The 25,896-nt window shown below is 39.8% G+C and overlaps 1 protein-coding gene across 3 annotated transcripts in view; it reads right to left on the bottom strand.

Moving 5' to 3' along the window:
• The window catches only part of FGGY (FGGY carbohydrate kinase domain containing), a 208,377-nt gene that overhangs the window by 156,722 nt on the left and 25,759 nt on the right, over positions 1 to 25,896 (bottom strand). For all 3 annotated transcript variants that reach the window (XM_042462093.1, XM_042462095.1, XM_042462094.1), the window contains exons 4-5: positions 23,580 to 23,731; positions 3,965 to 4,053 (exon numbers count right to left, since the gene is read on the bottom strand). In XM_042462093.1, the coding sequence (XP_042318027.1) occupies positions 3,965 to 4,053; positions 23,580 to 23,731 (241 nt within the window). The remainder of the gene's footprint in view (positions 1 to 3,964; positions 4,054 to 23,579; positions 23,732 to 25,896) is intronic.

Genomic DNA, 25,896 nt, shown 5'->3' with positions numbered 1-25,896 from the left:
ATTTTTACCATGTCCAAGGAAAGTTTTAAGGATGTTACTCAAGAAGCCTGCAATTGCAGCTTGTTGGCATTAAATTTTTAATGAATCTTTGTGCCACTACAGAAACAACACAAAACCTCCCCTCTGCCTCCATCACATATTACAAACAGGAGACCTTTGTAAACCTAAATTCTTGCATTTTAATCTGATTCTTTGTTTCTTAGTAGATTTGAAAGATTTGTCACTCAGTATGCAGCATCAAAATGACACTGTTTTTTGAAAGAAGGAGAAAGAAAGATGAGGCTGCTCTGGCCCACCTACTCTGTAAAGCAGCCCAAGCCTGTCTGCTTATAACTGATGTTTTCTTCATTCCCCCTAGTCTCTCCCAATGTGCATAAGGGCTACAATGCAAATGATTAGTGGTTTAAGAAATCAAAGTTCACTGACTTGAATCCTCTCTCTCAGAACAAGAATCCTACTGGGGAAAGATTGGATTGAGTTACAGTACATACAGCTAGTGACCAGATCTGGATGTTCCATACATGGAGCAATGAGGGGAAGAGCAAAGGTACATTTCAAAGCTGAACCCCCCCCCCCTCTGCACAGACAGATACTGCCAGTATTGACCATGGGGAAAATGCTCTCTGGAGGGATGTGAAACTCAGAACCTATCCCTACTATTAGCTCTTTTACTCCACCAAGATTAAAGTCAGATTCTTCAATATGCTCATCTCAAGTTACCCTTTAGATTGCTTCCCAGATTTGATGACATTAAATTTATGTCTTTTAATGATGGATAGGTAATAATAATAATAATAATAATAATAATAATAATAATAATAGCAGCCAATGTTCATAAACAACCTTTTCTTACAATAAATCCCCAACTGAGAGAACTCCTCGTACTGTACTTGGTTTTATTTCTCTTATTTGTGAAATATACAATATGGAAAAGAAAGGCAGAAAACCTCTGTTCGTTGGAAGTGGGAATCAGCATAGGAAAAGATAGTTCCAAATATGTTTGCTAGTTTGACTCATGATATAAATACTGGTTGAAAGACCAGTAGACTACAAAAGTATTTGCAATATATTATACAAAGCAAGAGAGTCAGTGTAAAGCAACGTAACAACAGCCAACATGCTGAATCAATTAAAGAAATCAATAAAACCTACTTCTAAGTAAATGTGTTTAGGACTTGAATTGTCTGTGTGTAAAACCTCCTGTTACAGCACCAAATGATATGAAACACAAGATGGAGCATCTACCACACAATGTCATGGACAAAGAACTCCTCAATTAAGGTTTTAGAATTCAAAGACATAGCAGTGTTGGGAGATTATAAGATGGGGAAAAAAGCCAGGAGTAAAAGGCATACCCCCAGCAAAGTAGCGCAATCATGCTGAGGATTTTCGGATACATTGGGCTCATCCAGGACTTAACCAATGAAGAACCATCAATGCTCTGGCAACAAACCATTCACAGGATTTCACTGTGAATGCTTTGTTGCTGGAGCATTGATGGTTCTTCATGGGTTAAGTCCTGGATAATTACGACATCATCTGAAAATCTTCAGCACAATTGCGCTACCTTTCTGGGAGTGTGCCTCCCCCCATAGTCTGGGAAATCAGTGTGCAAAGGGATCTTGTAGCACCTTTGAGACTAACAGAGAGAAGAAAGCTGCATGCATCTGAGGAAGTAGACTCAAATCTATAAAAGCTTACAATACCAGTTTCTTTCTTTCAGCTAGGGGGCACACAGGATTTAAACAAGAGTTAAATGAGAGTTAAACAGGAAATGCCTGATGTTTAACATACAACATTTCCTGTTTAACTCTCGTTTAAATCCTGTTTGCCCCCTAGTGTGAAAAAGCAGTTAGTCTCAAACATGCTTCAAGATCCATTTGCACATCAATTAAAGATTGTTAGTTCTCTTACTTACAATATATACACCATATTACTAGTTGAAAACATCACAGACTTAAAGTAATTACTAAGGAAGGTCAAAGATGAAAGTGCAATCAAGCTTAATGCTGAACATAAAGAAAGCAAAAATAATAACCATGGAAGAAATACATAAATTCAGCTTAAACAATGAAGATATTGAAATAGTTAAAGATTTCCCATACCTAGGATCAAACCTCAATCAGAATAGTTGCTGCAACAGAGTAATAAGAAGGCTAGGAATGGAAGGACAGCTATGAAAGAGCTAGAGAAGATCGTAAAGAGCAAAGACATACAACTGAGCACTAAAGTATGAATCATCCAAGCTAGAGTACTTCTCACTACCCTGTATGGATGTGAAAGCTGGACAGTGAAGAAAATGGTTAGGAAAAGAAACTCATTTGAGATGTGGTGCTGGAGAAGCGTGCTGAAAATACCATGGATAGCCAAAAAGACAAACAGATGGATCCTTGAAAGCTCAAACCAGAAATTCTCCTTGAAGCCAAGATGACAAAATTGAGGATGTTATATTTTGGCCACATCATGAGAAGGCATGACTCGCTCAAAAAGACATGCCAGATGGATAGACTCCATCAGGGAGGTCACAGGCATGATTCTACAGAAACTGAGTAGAACAGTGGAGGGGGGAGGAGGGTTGGAGATCTTAAGACACAGGATTGCCATGAGTCAAGGCTGTCTCAAGGGCAGTTAACAACAACAAACAATGTCCCTCTCCATTTCTCAAGTATTTATATATCTTAGACTTTGGCTGAATCCAAACTGCAGAAATAATTCAGTTTCACACCACTTTGATTGCCATAGCTTAGTTGAAATTCTGGGAATTGTAGTTTATTGGGGCACAAAAGCTGTCTGACAAAGGCAGCTAAATGTCTCAGAAAACTACAGTACCCAGAATTCTATAGCACTGATCTATGGTAGTTAAAGAGGTGTCAAAATGCATTATTTCTGCAGTGCAGTTGCAGCCCAAATCTATACCAATTGATTCTATAATCAATTTCCTTTAGAACAAACACATCATCATTTTAACATGTTTATTTTTATTTGTTTTTTAAATGATTTCTCTGTTTTCAACAGTATCATGTACTTGGTTTTAAACAAAATTATGTTAGAAATAATGGCCCCTAGATAGGAAAGGAAGAATGAAATAGAATCTTTACTATGGAGGTTTAGTCTAGGTCAAGAATGCATAAGTTATGCAGAAATAACCATATGACATTTACCATTCTAAACACATGAATTACAGGTCAAGAGTACACTATTAGGAACAATTATGCTGATTCACCTTCAGAAGTCACTATAACTTGAAACTAAGCAGAAGCCGTGCGTGAACCTTCTTGGCCCAATACAAGTCAAGGTGGTGAAGAGGGCTTTTAGGAAAGAGAAAATAGTCAAGAAAAACTGAAGAGCACAGTCAAATGCTGGGAGTCTTGCTGTACTGTCACAAGGTACTTGTTCAGATCCAAAGAACCACACAACTGTTTCTGCTCAAATGAAGACTGGGTTTCAGTTTTACAGTAATAGTCCCATCACACCACACTGCAAACCTCTTTAGAAATGGAGTGTTTCAAAAACAGGTTGTCTCCTACGCAACATAAATGGACAATTAAAAACCCCATTGGGTATTCCTAAGCCCCTGGACACACCTAAAGAAGCTATTTGGGTCCTGAGGAATTCTGTAACTAAGTTGGCAAGGGAAGTTGCTTTTGTTTCTCTTGAAGATATAAAGCTTTGGCAGTTTTGCTAAGAATAAAACTGGCATTGAATTGGCTTGGGCTCTAGAAATCCATTGTGAGACCAAGCAGGCAATGGTTATAGCAACACAGTAAGAATTAAAAGTGCTTACAGGAACCATTTTGTTCAGGAATGCACCATAGCAAAAGACGATAGGTTCAAGATGTTCCCAAGTACCCTAAATCATATACAGATGTATATACATTATGTGCAGTCAAAATGAATTAAGGCAAGAACTAGTTGCAAGAAAAGAGATGGTGAAAAACAAAGTATGTAGTAATATTTGACATACCTTGCAGTGGCACCTGTTGCTTTCCATGATAAGAAATCTGGAAGATCAAAGAAGTGTCCTGCTTTTTCCCAGCAAGTCTCTCGCAAATTCTGGCATTTTAAAAAAGCATCAAAGATATAAAAACACACAATTTTAGCTCAGTATAAGTTTAAAACAAATTTAAATCACATACAATTATCCAAGAGAAACATCAGTACTCTTCTTGACCAAACATCAATAACTCAACATGTGCCTGAGCCATTTTTACACTAATGTTCATGCTTCCTATCCCAACATGTGCCACTAGGAAAAACAACTGTTTTCCCAATGATGTTTTCACAGGCTGTATTTGCAGGCACCACAGGGTAACTACACAGCCTATATGGTATTATTGCTATTTTCCTAATACTTTATATTCTTGGATATATTAATGTGTCATTCCAATTCAATCTGTATTAGCCACCACACAAACTGAAGTCAGGAACAGTGATATTATTTGTTAAAGCCTCAATATTTAAAAAAAAAAAAAGGAAAGAAAGAAAGAAAGAAAGAAAAAGATATAAATTTAGGAGTTTAGATGCCCTCTGTCTTTTTTTATGATGTCTGAAGAAAAAAGCACAGATGGCATATCATTTGGGAGCTCCTGCATGGAAGGAAAAGCCCTGGGGGACATTACAGCTTGAGTCTCCCTTATCCAAAGTGCTTGGGACCAGAAGTGTTTTGGATTATGGATCAAAAAAAATTTGATGGGGGGGGGGATTTTGGAATACCTATATTTGCATATATGTACATAATGAGATATCTTGGAGATGGGGCCCAAGTCAAAACACAAAATTCCTTTATGTTTCATATACAGCGTATACACATAACCTGAAAGTAATGTTATAAAATATTAATTTGGGTATGAAACAAAGTTTGTGTATACTGAAGCATCAGAAAGCAAGGTTATCAGAAAGCAAGGTTGATGGGCAAGAAGACTGGCTAACGGGGTTTTTATTCTGTTTTTATTATATTTATATTTAATTTTTGATGTAGATTTTGTGTATTGTACTGTTTTTATCGTGTTGTTAACCGCCCTGATCTTTGGAAGGGCGGTATAAAAATAAAAATTTAATTAATTAATTAATTAATCACTCTCTCAGCCACTCATGAAGAAAGTTTTGGACTTTGAAATTCCAGATAAGGGACACTCAACTTGTATAAAATTAAGATAAGAAGATATCTTGCTGTCTACTGTCTCCTACTAGATAAAGGGAATGCCTAAAGCTTTCTACGTTTGTTTCATGAAGAATACTGTAGTATGTTCAGCATGACCTAAAACCATCATCATTCTAACAGCCATCCCCCTATCCTGTCTTTCTCCAACAGTCCTATGTGATGCCCCCAAACCTGATCTGGAGAGTTCCCCAGTATTCTTTATCAGGTTTGAAGGCACATGAGAGATGGAAGAGGGAAGGGGAATCACTCCATCCTGATTCCTCTGACAAAGGCTCTTCTGTTGTCGAGCAGAATGACCATGCTCAATCCTACCCTCTGAGCCTTAGTGCCCACAGGAATATTTCCATGCACTCCATATAACTGTCTTATTTTTACAACAATATTTTTATTGTTGTAATCTGCCTTGATCCTTTGGGAGAGGCAGGATATAAATAAAACCTATTGTTGTTGTTGTTGTTATTATTATTATTATTATTATTATTATTATTATTATCTCCCCTAAATGGAGGCTGCAGCAGACAAATGCTGTGGCCTCCGCAGGGCCTAAAAAGAACCCACTCCCAGGGGGAGGTTTTTGTGCTGTGCATGGGATGCCATTGGTGCACTCATGCACAACGATGATGTCCATGCAGTGCTGTTTGGGCACTGTGCCGCGCGCACATTATTATTGTGTGCCCCATATGGACGGGCACGCAATCATGGCACCTGTGCACTGATAGTAGGGCTGGGCGCATGCGGATGCCCAGCCCTCCAGAACCCTAATTTTGGCCCCAGGCTGGTGCAAAGCGCCAGTCTGTACTGGGCCACTGACAGCTTCTATTCATTTTGATAAGCATCACGGAGTAACAGAAACAGGAATATAGTGGATCCTCCACATTCACTGGGGTTAGGAGCACAGGACCTCTCCAAGTAACAAAAAACCCCACTATTTATTTATTTTTACCTGGGGGAACTCCTCTCAAGGAATCTCAGGTTCCTCCAGCACAGCTCTATTGTCAACATCTGCTAGACATTGCCTAGAGAATGCCTAGAGAAATGCTCTCTCTATGTATCTCTAGTTCCTCCAGCATAATTTCTGGCTGTTGACCATAGAGTTGTATTGGAGAAATTAGAGATTCATAGAGAGAATATATTAATCAAATCTGTGAATAATCAATTCTGCAACAGTCAAAGCCACAAATGTGGAGGGTCAAATGTATATGCTTCCTTTACTAGACAACTATAATTCTATGGGGAGTAGAAATAGTAGTCAGGGAACTCTGGAGCCAGAGTATAAGGAGAAACAAAAGCAGGCACCTTCAGGAAGGCAGAGATAAGATACAGTACCAAATCTGAAGCATGGACTATTGCATATCCTGTCAGCAACTCATTCTGGTTTCATTTTATGGACACAAAGGGCAGGTTTACACTAGCCAGAATACTCCAGGCTGCTTCCAGAGTATTCTGGCCCCTAAATTCTGGCCTGCATTCCCCTTTTACCTGGGTACTCCGGAGTGCAACTATGTAGCTGTCTACACGCACATTCCATACACATTCAATGCAGAACTGCCCTTCCTTCATGAAAACACTCTGCAGTTTAATCAGGGCTTTTGCCCTGCATCATGTGGGCAGGGTGGCATGAGTGCAGGGGCAAACTGGTCTAAATGGCCCATGTAGACACGTCCAAGGCTAAGAATGCCAATACAGCCAAACTAGTCAAGGCTGTACTGAACCAAGACCACAGAGGACAAAACTGAGTAATTCTTGATGACAGTATGCTTCTCTTGTGGTTTATTGTCAACAAGACCAGACTTTTGATGCATATTAATCATGAAATCCTAAACAAGCCCAGCTATTCAATTCAAATAAAAACAAGTAGGCACAGACTATTAGTTTCGCTGCTGGATGTTTCCAAAACGCCACAGTAAAAAGTGTCCCTTTAATAGTATCTAAATGATTCATTCTCATCATAAAACTGATTTGTCATCAGTAATTAGTACAGACAAACAGATCAGGCCCTGCTATATGCTTTTAAACTAGAACAATAACCTCCATGCATTCAGCCCTAATTATAATTCACAGTTCTATTTACATTGTCCCACACCGTTAACAAGTATACCAAAATCCCATGGGAAGGTCCTAAAAAAAGTCTAAAATGCAGCAATTCATATGATCTAACTCACCCTTTATAGCCTCTGGAAAAGACTCTTTGCACTGCTTTCCGTGTGGCTTGGAAGCATGGGGTTTACACACTGCATACTCCCAAGTCACCCAGAAGCTGTCCAGCTGTATACCATCACTCTGGTGGTGCGGAATTTACACACTGCACACTGTGGTGCAGGCAGAAATGATGGATTTCTGCCACCCAAAAAAGGAGTAGCTTTCCTGTTTTGGGCAGCTTCAAGGTGGGTTGGAGCTGCAGCATGCAGTTGCCGTGGCTCCAATCTGGCTTCGGAAGGGGCAGCTTCAAGCTGCCCCTTCTGGCCATCTATTTCACCCCTCAGTTTCCTTCTCTCTCACTCACTCTCACTTCTTTGGGTACACCTGGGTTTCCTACCCATGACCCATGACACTGTATTTAAAAAACAACAACAATAAGAACAATAAGAACATCAGTTATTAAGGCAGTTACCAACTAGCACGAAGGTTGTTAAACAGCTTGGAAATCCTAGTATAGACATCACTATGTTGTACTGTCTGTTTGGTTCACACCCACACTTTGATCGAACATATTATAAGTTAGAAGCTGGTAACACAAATTAATCTTAGATTTTTTTTCTTCCAAAAACATCTGTCCCTTTAGTCCCCCTCCCTCCCCTTCTGTCTTTCTGTCTGCCCCTCTATCTCTCTCTTTCTCTCTTGCACATCCACCTACCCATATGTATGTATGTATATTCTGACCAGCCTAATATTCTGAAGACTAGCCACCAGAAAGCACTCCAGCATTTACAAGGAGTAAAGCATTTTGGTTGATCTGGACAATTTATAACAAATACTGGCCAAGGCCTTATACGCATTCTCTTGTTATTGTTCTGTCATGTGCTTTCAAGCAGACTTTGAGACTGTCATAGTGTTTTCTTGGCAAGATTTATCCAGAGGAGTTTGGCATAGCCTTTTTCTGAAACCCAGAACATGACTTGCCCAGGGTCTTAACTTCTGAGCAGGGTAAAGAGCCAGCGTGGTTAGTGGTCTGAGCACTGGACCGTAACTGGAATCCAGGGTTTGAATCCCCATGTAACCATGGAAACCCACTGGGTGACTTTGGGCAAATCACACTTTCTCACAGCCTGTAGAGACCAGTCATTAAGGCCTGCTTGGGGCAGAGTCGGGGCATAGCTTCCACATGACGCATGCCCCAACTCCACCCCCATCATGGCATGATGCCTTGAGCCACACCACATGGCATGTGGCATTACAGCACTCCTCTGGCACTGTAAAGCCACAGCGCCATTGGCTATGGTGCTTTTTGCACTGCAGAAAGGCCAAATCAGGGCCATGGCATGCGGTTGCTGCGACCCCAATCTGGTGAAGGTGGAGGTGGCTACAGGTTGCCCCTTCAGGGTCGGTTTGTACAGCCCCTCCATCTCAGAGGAAGGCAAAGGCCTCTGAACAAATCTTATCAAGAAAACCCCACAATAGCCTCACCTTAGGGTTGACATGTCAGAAACAACTTGAAAGCACACAACAAGGGTTCAAACCCTGGTCTCATCACATCCTAATCCAGATACACTACCTCAGCAGTCTCAAAACAGTGCCTTTTATGGGCAAAACTAATCACCATAAATGTACACTTTTAGTGTAGTCTAAACCTATTAGATCCCCAGTAGTGGAACTAATTGTGTAATAGATTTCATGGCATTCAGCTCAGTCATTGCATTGTGGTCAGTTTGTTCTCCATCTATCAAGTCAAAACCAAGTAAGAGGACTATGTGTGCTTGTAGAATGATTGGCCGCATTAGCTACAGAATTATGCAACTACTCAGATTGCACAACTAGTCACACAATGGTTTTTGCACTAGTATAGGGCCCCGGCATGATATCAATTGCAATGATGGTGCATGGATCTAGAAGGAAATAATTAATGAACACATTTCTTCTCAACACATTCTGACTTACATTAGTTGGAAATATGAAATAAATTGGGAAAAAATCAATAAAGTTGTTAGTGAGCCCGTTTAGTTACCTAACCAGTTGATAGCCTCTACTTTTCACATGTCCCTGCAATGCCATTGACAGCCATCACCTTTTTCCAGCATTAAAATGCTGTAGCACCATATTTACAGTCAGCCCTCCGTAGCCACAAATTCTGCATCACAGATTGAACCATTCACAGCTTGAATACACAAACACACAAAATTCCAAAAAGGAAAGCTTGATCTTGCCATTTTATACAAGGGACACCATTTTACTATGCCATTGTATATAATGGGATTTGAGCATCCACAGATTTTGTTATCCACAGGGGGTCCTGGAACCAAATCCCATGGGATACCAAGAGCCCATTTTATTTGCATGAGGCTAGTACATTCAGTCTCACATGCACAATTACACAGTGGCATCACTGCAATTGGTGTCACCTGGTGCAGGTGCCCGGAAAGGGCTGCGGGGTGGAGGAGGGGGTGGCAGACTGCCCTAACTTCCCTTTCTCCTGCTGCCTTGCTCATCTGTCTCATGGCTGGCTGCCCACTGTCCAGCCAGGTCACTCCTGGGGGGGTATGTTGCAGTCTCTGGATGACCCTGTTCACGGTTTGGCATGGCTGATGGCCAAATGAGAAAGGGAGGTAACACCCTTTCTCTCTTGCCCACCAGTTGCGCCAGTCCCACTGGGTATACTGTCCCACCAGGTGAACTCCCTCATCTGGGTTGTCACCTGGTGCTGTCCAAACATCCTGCTCCCCCCTAGTGACACCATTTAACTACACTTTTCAGCTTCACCTCTGAATGGCTGTCAGTGGACCTAAGCTCCTGATTATATTGATCACTAGAACAAACACATGGCATCTATGAAGTTGAAACCATATAGCCCTATGTTTCAGATGTCCAGTCAGCAATCAATAAGATCTATGCAGAATGGCAAAAAAAAATAATAATAGTAATTTCTAGACTATTTGTCAAAGTTATTTCTTTGTGGTGGAGACTTCCATAATTTATCTTTTCCTTGTTAATTACCGATATTGACTCTGCAGATATCATGATAATAGTTGGATTGGGGAGGAGCTCAACACATACTAATGCAGACTCCATCTGAAAAACAATGTGTTCATTGGCTCATCTCTAAAACAGAAACAGAGTTTGTCTCACTAATAATAGGATCACAATGTGCGAATTAAAATAAAGAGGAAGTTTTGAGGCCTGTTACAGACTGCCAAAATAAAGCTGCTTCGGGTCTCTTTGGAGGTATGCTATTTAAATGATGCATGGGTCCTAAGAGTCCGGAGGTCGTGACAAAGCCACACTCCATTCCTAAGCACTGGAGTGCAGCTTTGGTGCAGCTTCCAGATTCTTAGGGTGGATGCATCATTTAAACAGCATACCTCCAAAGAGACCCCAAGCAGCTTTATTTTGGTAGTCTGTAACAGGCCCAAATTTCCTTTGGAATCTACTGTTTCTGATACAGATTGAAACTACTTTACACATTCTTTCTCTCCACACTCAATCCCATTGTATATCCCCTTTCCTGGCATCTCCTATATAATTGAGCATGTGTGGAACAGATGCTATAGTCAAAAATGGTCAAAAATTCACCTATAAAATAGAGGTAAAGGCACCTTATACTGCTGCTATGATAAAACACCTACTAGACCTCTCCAATTTAACACAACAGTTTCCCAAAAGATGCTTTACAAATGGAAAGGTCACATCTCAAACCTGATTCAAAGAAAAGCAGGCAATGCCTGCAAAAATGCTAGAGGTCATATGTCAAAGCTTAAACCCCATAGATTTCTTAACCCTTATCTCAAAGCATGGTTAAATGGGCTAGATATGTTGGACATAATATACAATATGATCAGTGGGAATATATCTGGACAAAGGGACTGAAATACACAGCTTCACAAAAAATAAGAGAAAATTGGTATAAAATGTTTTACCGATGGTACCTGACTCCGGAAAGACTGGCTACAATATATAAAAATAAAAATAATAAATGCTGGAAATGTGGGGAGACTGTAGGAACGTTTATACACTGTTGGTGGAATTGCAAAATCATAAAGAAATTTTGGAAACAAATCAGGAACGTAATAGGAGAAATTTTACATATTAAGGTGGAATTAAGACCAGAGAGCTTCTTACTGAGTATGTTTGAGAAAGATGTAGAATTAAGATATGGTAAAATACTATTTTATATGACAGCAATGGCCAGAATCTTGATAGCGCAGGTTTGGAAAACGAAGGAGGCACCGAAGATAGAACATTGGTTAGTAAAACTGATGGAAATGATAGAGCTGGATAAAATGACACAACTGCTAAGGGATGATAGGATGGGGAATGTAACAAAGAAAGTTAATGAAGATTGGAAAATGGTGATGGACTATATGAGGATGCAATGGGGAGAGGAATTAATTGGGAAATAAGTATGTAAGACAGGTCAAGCTCCCGTCCCCTTTGTTGTGACCTGATTTGTTATATAAGAATATAAGGTGAGATAGTCATACGCTGGATAAGCGTTGCCTTCGCAATGAAGAAGTTAATATTAATACAATATATTATGAGTAATTATATATGATACATGGAGGGAAACAGAGATGTACAAAGAATATGATAAATATAGAGGAAGGAAGTCATAGAGGTGAATGTAGAGGAGAAGAATGTGAGAAGAATGGGGAGTATGTTATATAGTAATAGATTTTGTTGTTGGTGTTGTTGATGTCGGGGATAAGTACAGGGGATTAATAGATGTTGTGTGATATTTGTAGTGGTTTTTGTTGGATGATTGATGTATTTTTAAATGGAACTTAATAAAATTTATTAATTAAAAATTAAAAAAAAAAGCATGGTTCATGATATAAAAATTACCATCCAAATCCAAGGTATGGCAAAATTTCACACATAGCATCTCAACTTATGTATCTAGAATCAAGCAGACAAACATAGTTAATAGGATTTTAACACCAGTCAACTATTCCTGGTAACTGAAGGATGCTGTGATCCATTTCTGAGACTAAAATACACACACACACAGAGTGTCACAGCCAGCTAAATACATTTTTTTCTACCTGAGGTGCAGCAACAAACATTCCTCCCAGGCGTCCCAGCCATCCTAAAAAGCCTAATAAAATTACTTTTCCATCTGAGACTGAAAATCCCACAAGTACTCTTACCACTTCCAAGCAGAAAGATATACTATAATAGTAAGTTCATGCAATTCAAAATCAGCTGCCTGAGGTGGTGTCCAACTCTGCATAATGGTAATGACAACTCAAAAGTTATAATTCTCTCTCTCAAGTATCTGAAGAATGTTTTTGATAGAAGGAATTCAGAGCATCTATGTTTTGCTGGTCACTGTGGGTCAAAGGTGTCAGAGGGAATAAAAAGCTGATGGGGGATGACCAGTTGTGAATGAAGAAGGGGGCAGGTTAAATATGCCAGATGCCTCAAACAAAACAGAAAGAAAGAAAAAGGTCATTGCAAGATAACTGCATTAGTTATTATTTGCCAAGATATTAAGCTCTAGACTTTTGATCTATGAAATAAAGCATGTGTAAGGGAAGATCCCTTCTCCTTTCATTCAATTAATGAAGTGTGAATGAAGCATGTTAGATTAATATGAAAACACATCTAATCTAATTATGAACACACATACTGACACAACCAAAAACAGCCTAAAAACAGAAGCTCCCAGACTAACACCTGCCTAATTTGTCTCTGGCATGTTACAGTGTAACTGTTAAACAGAGAAAATATATTTTAGAGATAACTTCACAAAAATGCATTTTTAGTGTAATATAGTCAGGATATAACACATTTTTTTAGTAATTAGCATAGCACGAGCTCTTCAAGTGATATACAGCTGGCCTTCCACAACTGCAGCTTTGACTTTTGCAGATTTGATTATTTGTAGTTTTGGTTAATATGCTCTCTCTAGGAATCTCTAGGTCCTCTAACACAACTGTGCCAGAAGTTGATGATAGAGTTGTGCTGGAGAACCTAGAGGTTCCCAGAGAAAACACTTCTCTGGCCGTTTGTAGGTCCTCCAGCATGATTTTATGATCAACTTCTGGCAGATGTTGATCACAGAGTTGCACTGGAAGACTGGCGATTCCAAGGGGGATTTTCTCAGGTAAAAAGAATAGTGTTTTTTTTAAATTATTTGTGGTTTTCCCACATTCATGGGGGTTCTTCACCCCTAAACCCAGTGAATGTGGAGGGACCACTGTATAGGCAAGACAGGGTACTGAATGAACAGCAAACCTCTAGCATTACTTTCATGGTGCAAGTGCCTCGAAATGGCCTGCCTTCTACTCCTAAGGAAACATGAGCGCAGGGCACATGGATGGTCATAAAAGTGGCTACTTCCAATGACAGTGGGAAATTGGGAGCGTGACAATGACACGGGAATGAACAGTAACATAGATTCTTCTCACATAGCCAACAAAAGTCTTGATGGGGCTGTTTACTGAGTGGGTGCTACAGTAGTTGTAGTATATTCCAATTTATTTTTCATTTAATTGTTAATATCTGGGTATGTTTTGCATGCTAACCACATTTTTATTCTTTGTGTTGAGTAATGGGATTTGTTGAGTCCCATTTTGAGGAGGAAGGCAAGATGCTATCCAATAAAATTTATTTTTCTTATTTACTTACATCCCACACTTTCTCTGAAGGACTCAAGGTGGCATACCCCATGATGGAAGTTAAAATGAAAGATGTTGATTGAGCCAAATACCACCCAAGTGGGGTTCAAGATTAAGACTGCATCCACACTACATGACACCACTTTAAATACCATGGCTCAATGTGATAGGAATTGCAGTTTGTTGTGGCTCCAGAGCTCTCTGACAGAGAAGGCTAAATATCTCACAAAACTACAGTTACCAGAATCCCATAGAACTGAGCCATGACAGTTTAAAGTGGTGCCAAAAGCAGAGGGGATGCAGCCTAAATGATGATTTAAATGCTTATCTTAGCCACAGCAGACAAGATTCCATACTAATTTCAGGTGAATACAGACTACAAACTGGCACTGTATCAGGAATCATAAGAATCTCAAGGGCTGTTTCAAATCCAACCAATATCCTACACAGCAAGCAATTCCAAGAAGGATGAAACATTTCAACTATGTAAAGACGAAAAATTTTTGAAAATTGTATAACTGCTGCCAACATACTGAGAGTTCATAAAACATATATGCAGAAAAAGAAATTTATATAAGAGCTACCAGACTGGTCTACATCTTTACCAGAATTAATATTACGTGCATAGAAATCATCCCATTAAAACCATCCTCCAATCTATTAGGAAAGTGTTGCATGTCTGAGTTCAAGATATTGTTATACATTTTTTTAAAAAAACCTTTTATCCTCAATGCAAAAGATGAATCACATCAAAACATGTTAAAAACAGAACACGGTGATTTCCATAAACACATTCTGAAAGCAAATGTTTTGATTTAAAGGCAGATATTTAGGACTAAACCATATACAACAATAGGCTCATGAACTCTTCTCCAATCCAATGGATCCTAGCAGAGGAAGGCAGGATTTACGGTAAGATAGTATTCCACCCAAACTGTCCTGTGTTCACAGGTAATTCATGCCTCCTAGAGATCCTTATCCATGTTTACCTTGCAGGTGTACATCTGGAACAGGGGTAGGCAACCTGCGGCCCGTGGGCCGGATGCAGCCCGGCAAAGCCTTGGGACCAGCCCCAGCCCAGTCCTGCCGCCGATTGCCGCCAGGGCCTTTGGCGTCTCGCGCGAGGGGCATGATGGGGCAATTGTCAATAGAAGCCTCAGAAACATGCATTTATCTTAATATTTTTTAAAAAATCAGCAAATTTTTTCGCGTGTCCTCCGGTTTTTATTTAAAAAGTGTCCTCCATTTGAAAATGTTGTCCTACATTTGTCCCCGTTTATTTATTTATTTAATTTTTTTAATTATTTAATTATTTATTTTTGGCTTCGCCCCCCCAGTTGTCTGAGGGACAGCAATCCGGCCCCCGGCTCAAAAGGGTTGCCTACCCCTGATCTGGAAGCTATGAGGAGAGATGGTTGGGACTTGCAAGCAATTACAACGGACAGAAAGGGAAAAGTAGAGCATTTCTCTCTCAACCACTGTAAATCTGCTCCTCCCACAGAACATTGGAAAGAAGTAAGAAAGTACCCACTTCCAACTAATTTGAGATTGTCACACTTGAGCCACAGTAGAGAAAGGACTACTGCAAAATTATCCAGCAATCTCAGTGATTTGTAAGCTTTCAGTTTCATAGGTAGCCTCTCTCATTTTATTTCCATCCTTGTTTTATTTTCATCTCCCAAAAAGATAAACTATAAGTAGAAAAACTGCATCTTTTTTTAAAAAAAAAAAATCTTCAAACTAGAGCAAGTGACAATTAAAAAAACGGGGTGAGCAGAAAGCACATTATGTATATTAACAGTAAAACAATGTATTTAAGCATGCATGTCAATTTAAAAAAGCACCCCCCCCCCAAAAAAAAAAGATTTATTTAAAGACAAAATGTGTTAAAATGAGTTACAGATTTCTGGAAATGTTCTGTACCCCAAAGTGAAAGAAACTGCAAATTTTAATATGGTTAGATGACGAAGAAGAAAGTACAGGTAATACGTTCTCCCTGGTCTGACTCCTTACTATAAAGTAAAAAAGTATGTGTGAAGGTATAGTCTACATGTGCTTGAGACACAGAATGTTATTGCATGGGCCCTAGAACAGGCCTGTCACATTCCAAAAAGGGGACGAGAATGGAAGGGGATGAAGAACACATCTTACCGCACAGGGGAACGTTTGAACAGTTCTCAAAAATTGCCCCCTCTGGGATGGATGTAGAACACGATGGGAACTTTGGCGGCAGCGGCAGCATTCCCCTGTGCAGTAAGATGCGTTCTTCGTCCCATCCTGTTCTTGTCACACCCCCTTTTTGGAATGCGACGGACTCGTTCTAGGGCCCATGCGATAAGGTTCACAGGTTCAAACATTTTGTATGTTCATTATAGATCTAAAGCACAGGATCTGTAGTACCACTCAAAGTAGCCCATCCCCAATTTGTCACAATCAAGAATCTTCCTTGCATTTTATTTTGTTGTTAGGATTGATCCATTCCATGCCATGCCACACTGAATGCAATATGACCAACATTTATAATTAGTATGTTCTTGGATCTCAGGTAGGACTGGTCTATTTGCCAGACATAGCATAATAGCAATCTCCAAAATTAAGTACCCATGCCCCGTATTTGCACAGGGACACATTCCAACTCTCCAAATGTTTTTGACCTATAACACCCATGTTCCCTTACCAATGGCCATGCTTCTTAGGTTTTCTGGGTGCTGAAGTCCAAAATATTTGAAGAGTCAAAAGCTTCCCACTCCACACACACACCCTACAGATTCTGGAGCATGGAAACTCTTTTTAAAACTAAATTGTTCCTAGGCCAAGAAATGACTCAACAGTCATTGGCACTACTTTCTTTCGCAATGATACAGTGCCACAAGACATCTAATGCAACCTTATATGGCTTTTGTATAATAGAGGATGAAGTAAGCTGATTTTCCCTTGGCAACCCAAGGTTAAAAGATGCTGAGTAAGCCATGGTACAGTAAGCTGTCATTTGTGTTACCATAGTCCAGGTAACAGAGACATTTTTACTTAAGTATTACATGAGAATTTTCATACAGAATGATTGCAAATAAAACCACAGCATATTGGAAACATTCCAGTTCAATGGAACTTGCTGAGACTGATGAAAACAACAAGTTGTGAAATGACTAAACAGTACATCAAGTCACAGAGATGGCTATCACAGCAATCCCAAGAAACTGATTCTTGGATAGAGAACAGTGCACCACTAATCATATTGTATCTTGAAATACAACAAATTTATTATGACTCAAGTTTTCATGGAGTAGAGCCTATCTCAAAAGAAGTATAAAATGTTATTGTCACTTGTATTACTATATGCACACACAGAAAAAGCCTGCATATGAAGGCCAGAGAATCATGCAGTACAAAAGAGCAGAAAAAGTTCTGTCACATGTCTAAACAGAGGACCTACAAACTGAAGCAAATGGCAGCTAAGAATATCATTTTACTCTTCCTGGAAGAAAAAGAAGGCTGGCTGGAGACAACAACAAAAAGAGGAAGATGAAAATGACACACACTCTAGCTGCATGATGCTTAAAAGAAATATTTTTAATAGTGAATTAGGTGACATTTTATCCCCTTGAAAGCTGGAGGCTAAAGGCAGAGATCACAGCCAGACACCATGCAGGCAGACACTGTGTAAACTTCTTTAGGCAGTCCTGCCAAACACATCTTGCTCTTGCTGTATGGTCCATCCAAAAAATGCTCTCCTCATGAACAAGGAGCAGAAATGTACTTTAGAAGATTTATGTTTATGTTCTTGGAAATGTGATCTGAGTAAGTTATTTCCAAAATGTAATTACGGGAAAGTAAATTCTCTCTTATTGCCCTTTGCTCAACATGCACTTTTATTACACACTTTTCTCTAATAAATTTAATGGTTTACACTGTTTGCTTATTTTGGTTACTTTTACCCTTTGACTTTACTAGCATGCTCACTGGTAAGACATGAATACATGATAATTTATTAACATGGAGATATCAAGCTGTAGCTCAATATACAATTGGTGTATCAGAGCACTTGGAAAGGGGAAAGAAAAAAAAAGCAAAACCAGGCTCTGCACCTGGATATTCAGAAACTTAGGCCTCTAAAGACTGGCATAAAGAACCAGCATGGGGGAAGAGTGGGGGCATGGTGACCACATCCTGGCTACCCCAAATCCACCCCCACGCTACCCTCACACTGCCCACCTGACCAGGCGGTGGGCGGTGTCACACCACGTCTGTGGCACAGCATTTACATGTGCTGCTCCGAAGAAGCGGCAAAAAGACGTGGTGGCAGCAACTAGGGCACCCTTTCCATGGCGCAAAAAGGATCCACTTTTTGCAGCTCCTTTTTGCACTGTGGAAAGGCCAGATTGATGCCGCAGTGTGTAGTTGCCACAGCCCCAATCTGGCAAGGAAAGGGGCAGATGCAGGCCACTCCAAAGGGGTGGTCTGTTGAGCCCCTTAAATATCTCCAATGGACACTATCAACCCACGCCAGCCCATTCTCTTAGAGTTTTTAGGACAAAGCTTTCAAAGTCTTCACTTTGTACTGGGCAAATGCTGTAGAACCAATGCAACATAATTTGGCATTACAAATCAGTATGGCAGACCTGAGAAGTCAAGATTCAAATCCCAGTGTGTGTGTGTGTGTGTGTGTGTGTGTGTATTCAATACATTATCTGGAGCACCCCTCTCTCCTCCTATTTTAATGTTCTTTCTTTAAAAAGAAATATAGACTGTTCAGAACTGAAGGTCTTACATTTCACTTCCAATATGCAAAGACTGAACAAGTCATTCAACTCTAAAGCACAATTCACAGAAGCATTATGCACAAAAATAAGATATATCCTTTTCCAGAACTATTCTTACAGATTATTTACAACCTCTTGGATCTGTGTACATCATCATAAATTCTAAAAAAGAAAGAAAAAAAATCATAAGGATCCTGTCAAACAATCTGGAATGTCTAACTATATTGCAAATACAAAAGGATTTTAACTGTATATTAAAAAATGTCATATATGCACCCAGATGTCATCTACTGTTTCCATATGGTTTTATTAAATAAACTGCAATACCTTTAAAGCTTCAGATGGCCTTCACTTAGTTCTGTCACTTGCCTTCCCTAAAAATTCCAGTACATATTACTAAACTCTAATGTAACTGTCAGTAATCTAAAGGGACCCTACAGTGCTTTGGTAAGATAAACATTGCAATTCACTTTACATACCAGGAGTGTGATATAAAATGCTGAATAAAAATGTTTAGTAGACCAAAGATGCAGGCTAATTAACAAAATGCAGCAATAAAAGGCTGCAAAGACAAACATATCAATCCCAGAACAACAGAAGTATGGAGCAGAAATCTAACAAATAATAACAAACAAATACTTAGAGAAATAATACCAATAAATAACTATACAACATCTTGCTGGATCTAGGTTGATTTGCACTGGCCAGCAGAAATGACAAATCCTATTTCCTAAACTTTGGGAGGCAGATAAATGTCATGGAACATCCTGTTAACTATTCCATATTCACAAGACTAATCCTGGCAATCCACAATTATCATATATTTTCACACTCGCTTATTTATCTATGTGGTCACATTTGTCTGCTTGGGGCTACTAGACTAAACATTTTTGTTGGCAAACTGTATGTTGATATTTCTAACTCCCATTTAGAGAGTGAGTATGAAAACTAACCTTTTCCTAAAACTATTATAAATAATTAGAAGACCACTGAAGTCTGGAACAGGAGCTTAAGTGAATATTCATATTTCATGACAGGGGTCACAAGCAATGATAATTAACCCCCATTAACATGAATCTGTCACTATCAGCTTGTGCCAGTTAACTTCTTCGACCTTCTCTAGCCTCCACCTTGTTACTCTATGGTAAGAGTCAGGAAAAGAGACTCCAGCTGTTGTAAGCTGACAGGGGGCAATTTACATTTGGCCTTCATTAAGAGACAGAAAGCATCATTGAGACCAAATGTCCAAGCCAGACTGGTGAGGGTTATAAAAAATTCAAGTGGCACATATTTTTTTTCTCTTTCATCTGACAGTTGGTATTAAGAAGCTATATATCATCCTGAGCCACATAAAATGTAAACTAAAGAGAGGGCATTAGAATGTGACTCTGTGAACACTCTGCTTTCTGTCTGTTTTAGGGCTACTTCATACAGATTAAACAAATCATCCCAGGTGGCGATTTAAGAGGTTTGGTGACAGGCTGGGATACTCAAGCTACCATAGCACAAAAGCATGGTAGGGACTCCCCACCATAAACAACAATTATTTCCAAATACAAATCAGAGGAGGGTGGTTTTTTTAACCTACAAGTTAGTACCTGTTTTTGTCATTATTATTTTATGTAATCTCATATTAGCAGATTAATATCCTTGGATATCTATATGACAATGCCCTCAAAAAATCTTTAAATCAGTCTACTTGCCTCAAAGAATGATTTGATTGTACTCACCTACAAAATGGCTTGCTCTTTAAACATCTCCAGTAATGTAGATTCTCTACCACCTCAAATACATTACAAGGGCCTATACAGAAAAGGTCGTCTGTTTGTTGGTTGTCCACTATATTATCAAAGCAAGTCACTCTCTATGGTCTACTTCTAGCTCCCCCACTTGCAAACAGCTGATGTATATTCAGAACTGATGAGCCTTCATGAGTTAGCGAAAGGTGCTAAGAAGCTAAGAGCCCCTGGAGTGATGACAAATAGGGCACAACAAAGGTAACATTCCTCTACTTGTGCCCAGCATTTGGTAATTAGAAGCATACTATCAATGAAGTTGGAAGTTCCATTATTTTCCCTGTCATACTAAAAAGCCAGTGACTGTGAGGTTTTATCAGAGACGCTTCCTATGTTCCAGATCATTGCAATTCACAGGTATAAATATAAAACATTGTTACACAAAGGAACATTTAGTTATATTCATGCTGAATCAATTGGTAGAGGGGGTGGGAAGGGCTCAAGCCTCTAAAATTAGACAAGTAGCTGTGGAAGTCCCCACTTGAAATGATCTGGCAAAATTGGACCACAAGACACCTGTGTAGCTGAGCCTCCTCAGGAATTATCACTCAGAAGAGATCAGAAATACTAAGAAATATTAAGACAGCTATAGTTGTTGTGACGCAGTTCCTTTCTTTCTATTGTGGCAGGCAGCTGGGACTTTTACTATCCCACCGCTGCCACCAATTTATGTAACAAACCCCTTTTAATATGTGGCAGGTTCACAGTATTATATAATATAGTAGTGTGGATATAATATATATGGCAGACAAGCCTTTAGATAAAACAAAATATGGACTTTATTGAACAAAGGTTTTAAACAGATATGACTTGAACTAAATGGTATTAAACAGCTGTTAGTTCAGGCACGTGTTACTTCGTTACATTTGTACTCTTTATTTCATTACTGTTATTTCTCTTTCCCCAAATAAGTAAGCAGCACTGAACACATGGGAGGAATTTCTAAGTATACATTATCCTTGTGAGACTCTTCATATTTAAGAATGCTTCAGTGATAATAGATGGGGAAAGTAATTTGCCCTCTTGCTGCAACTTTTTGAAAGTACAGTGCGCCCACGCCATAAGCGGGCGCGCCATACGCAGACTTGAGCGTACGAGCTCAAGCCGCGGCGTGCATGCGGGGCAGAAGGGGTGGCGCGTCCCATTCAATTGAATGGGCACGTGCACCCGTTGCGCCCCGTGCACGCACGAGCCCCATTGTTTCCAATGGGGCTCGAGCATAGGCGGAATTTGCCTTACGCGGCGGGATCCGGAACGGATCCCCCGCATAAGGCGAGGACGCACTGTAGGCAAAATTAATACAGTCGGCCCTTCTTATACACGGATTTTTTATACACGGATTCAAGCATACACGGTTCGAAAATGTTCCAAAAAAGTATAAAGTTACCTTGATTTTCCATTTTTTATAAGGGACACCATTTTGCTATGCCATTACATTTAATGGGACTTGAGCATACACGGATTTTGTTATACATGGGGATCTTGGAACCAAACCCCAGCGTATAACAAGGGTCCACTGTAATAGGCCTACCAATGTTGAGCCCTCTCCTTTCTTAAAAACATTTCTGAGGTCCTTGCCTATTGATTGAATTGCTTTCACTGGATTACCCCCAATACCTAGTCTAAGAAAGAAAGAACGAACGAACGAACGAACGAAAGAACTCTCTGTGTCATTATTTATATTCCATATTATGGCCATGACCGTCTCTTTTTTAGCCCATGTAAAAAAAGCCTAAATCCATTTTTACTCTCCAACCTTTGAATAAATGAAACTAACATAATCGTTGATTTACTAAGCTTCCATTGAATCAACGGACCAACTTTAGTTGGGTCTAACAATTAGATTTAGGTCGAAATTCTCATATCTTCCTTATAAGGAAGTTGGTGTATTCCTATACCTTTAATGATCTTGTTCAGCTCCATAGAGTTCTTCTTCAGGTGGCAGGGACGTAGCCGGGGGGGGGGGGGTGTTCTGGGGGTCCGGACCCTCCCCTTCCATTAGAAAAATGAATGGTGTGTGCTGCTGCGCCGCCGCACTCAAGCCCCATTATAATGATGGCACTTAGTCTGGACCCCCTCTTCCTAAAATCCTAGCTACGTCCCTGCAGGTGGGTAGATCCTTAAATACAGGTGCTGCATAAGTTCATGCTTACCAGTATAATTACTGCCTGTCTCTGAGGATATGTGTTTGCAGAAGAGTTTTAATGCCCAATGGTTCCCAATTATTATGCACTATAGAGTAAAAGCTAGTGCTATTTTTTACTGTTCTTTTCCCCGTGTTATCATGAAAACTTTATACAATCACACAATAGCAGAACAGAAAAGGAGAAGAAGAACACCATGGGAAAGATAATAAAGTGGGTTGTCCATGGAGCACAGGCTCTCCCCCTTGTTGCACTCTGTTAGGCCACCAAGGCACCGTCAGAATGAATTACTAAGAAACCTCATTGCAAACTCTGAGGTGGGTAAAACACACACATAGACACATACACTGGGACACAAAACAGGTCATATTGCTCTCCAGTGTACTAGGCTGAAAAAGCTGGTGAACATTAACCATACTATGCCCTCCAGACACATTTGTGCTTGGATATGAAAATTTTCTGTAGTTAGCAAATTATGGAGGCTTGATTTTATTTTCCTAAAGCCAAATATGCAAGATGCCATGCTCTCCAACAGAGAACAAAGGCTTACACAAAACCCAGCAACTACAAGAACAATCACATTAGAAATTTAACTACTTAGAAATAGCTAATGTAAAAAAAAAGAAATCCTCAGAAGATTGTTCAAAGGATTCACTGTTCTTTGTTGTTACAGTTGTAGAGGGTACGGATGCCTTCTTTCTCATTTGTGGAAATAGTTCAGTGTGTTTAGGATGTTTGATCATCACTAAATGTAAGTTTACATTAGTATATTGAATCTGGTGCCCTCCAATTTTGCTGGATTGCAACACCCAGCATAATGAGACAACATGATGGATGGAGATGATGGGAGTAGAACACATGTGGAGGATTGGGAAAGAGTGTATTAGAAGAATCAAAGGTTATTGGCAGGCAACCATAATTATGTTGCTTTTTAAAGACATACTCACTTCTTTCAACCACAGCAATTTAGGTGGCTGCATCTCAACTGACATTGCTCCTCCAACAAAATGCAAGACGTTGTGCTTTGTCTCATTGATGTGTGCTACTTGATCAGCTGCACGATGGTCCATCCACATGATGATGTTTCTGTTGCATTTTCCTTAGAAAAACAAGACCAACATTACAATTATTCTTGTTCAATTGAAACCCCCTTCCTGGCCCAATTTATTTAGTACCATGCCTTTCTACCAGCATGGAGCTCATTCTACATGAAGTTCTCTAGTGATTTCCCATCAGAGAAAATATGAGGCCATGGTCTTCTTAGTTTAGGGAAGACAGGTCACCCTCCTGTGTCTGTGGTTCTTCAAGTGGTCATGTGTACCGTCACACATATTAGCTCAGCACCTGTACAGAGCTCCATTCAGAAAACTTCTACAATTAGACTAGAATTTTGTGGAAGGGAAAGAGCTCTCAGTGTCCCCTTAGTTCCATCTTCTGACTGACCCAACAACTATAGAAACAGATGTGAAGTGGGAAACAGATGCACAGCAACATTAGACATGAGGACACAAGACTCGATAGCACTGCACAGATGAACACTTGGAGAACCACAGTTACCAGTAAACATTCTGTCTTTTTTCCTTGTTGCCTCTGTGGGAAAAGATTAGCAAACTTACCTACCACAGCTGGAGGTATTGGTAACAAGCCAAAGAACTGGAAATAACTCTTTCAAAAGAAATTTTAGCCTTGGGCATGACATTTAGTCAATAGTTGCAAATGAATGTTGAAGGCAGTAATCATGTAGTGATCATGCTCTGAAGAGGTCTAATTTTCCAAAAGGGAACACTATACAGTATCTTACAATGGCTCTGGAGGAGTGAGCTCACACTGTCACTGGGACTGGTTCAGGAGACCTTGTACAAAGACACACTGAGTGGAAACTGCTGGTCCCTAGTAGCAGAGCAATAGCCTTGGGCTGCCTCTAAAGTTCACACTTCTGACTCAGTAGAAAACCAATGCTTTGAAACCATGCAAAGAATGAAATGGAGAACTCTAAACCATATTGATAGGTTCAGGAACAGAACAAAGGAGTTTAACATCTTGACCAAAGTGAAAGGTGATGCCACCTTAAGGAAAAATGAAATGTCAGGTCACTGGTTCCATGAATGAATCGGTGGGGCAAGAGGAGAATGAAAGTTAAAGAATCCCTTGATCCTTTATCCACTGGGTGAAAAAACCCAAAACTGCTTAGGAAGCAAAATAAAACAGAGCAGATCATTAAACTGAGAGTCTGTGAACATTTAGAAGGGAATGCCATAATCACAAAAAGTCAACATGGGTTTCTGAGAAACAAGTCATGCCAGATTAGCCTGATATATATTCTTTATCAAATTAGGTAGATGAAGGGAACAATGTGGATATAGCATATCATGATTTCAGTAAGGCCTTTGGTAAGGCCCCCCATGAAATTCTTGCAAACAAGCTAATAAAATGTGGCCTAGACAATGCAACTATTAGGTGGATTTGTAATTAGTTGACCAGCCGAACCCAAAGGGTGCTCAGCAATCACTCCTTTGCATCTTGGAGAGAAGTGACCAATGAGGTGCCACAGGGTTCTGTCCTGGTCCTAGGGCTATTCAACTCCTTTATCAATGACTTGGATGAAAGAATACAGGGCATGCTTATCAAAACTGCAGATGGGATGAAATTAGGAAGAGTGGCTAATAACTAAGGGGAGAGGATCAAAATTCAAAATGGCCTGAATAGATTAGAAAACTGGGCCAAAACTAACAAAATGAATTTTAGAACAGAGAAATGTAAGGTACTGCACATAGGCAGAAAAATGAAATACATAGATATAGTATGGGGACACCTGGGTTAACAAGACTACATGTGAAAGGGATCTAGGAGTCCTAGTAGACCACAAGTTGAACATGAGCCAATCGTGTGATGCAGCAGTTTAAAAAGTCAATGTGATTCTAGGCTGAATCAATGGAACTATAGTGCCTAGATCAAGGGAAGTAAAAGTGCCACTCTATTCTGCTTTGGTCATACCTCACCTGCAATAATGTGTCCAGTTCTGGGCACCACAATTCAAAAAGGATGTTGAGCTGCAGTGTGTCCAAGGAGGGCAACCAAAATGGTGAAGGGTCTGGAAACCATGCCTTATGAGGAGAGATTTAGGGTGCTGGATATGTTCAGCTTGGAGAAAAGAAGGTTAAGAAGTGATGTGATACCCCCATTTAAGTATTTGAAGGGGTGTCATACTAAGGCTAGGGCAAGCTTGTTTTCTGCTGCTCCAGAGAATAGGACCTGGAACAATAG

This window comes from Sceloporus undulatus, chromosome 4, assembly GCF_019175285.1.
Source record: "Sceloporus undulatus isolate JIND9_A2432 ecotype Alabama chromosome 4, SceUnd_v1.1, whole genome shotgun sequence".
Taxonomy (NCBI): domain Eukaryota; kingdom Metazoa; phylum Chordata; class Lepidosauria; order Squamata; family Phrynosomatidae; genus Sceloporus; species Sceloporus undulatus.
The sequence above is the reverse complement of the archived record's forward strand: the minus strand, read 5'-3'. Positions and strand labels throughout refer to the sequence as shown.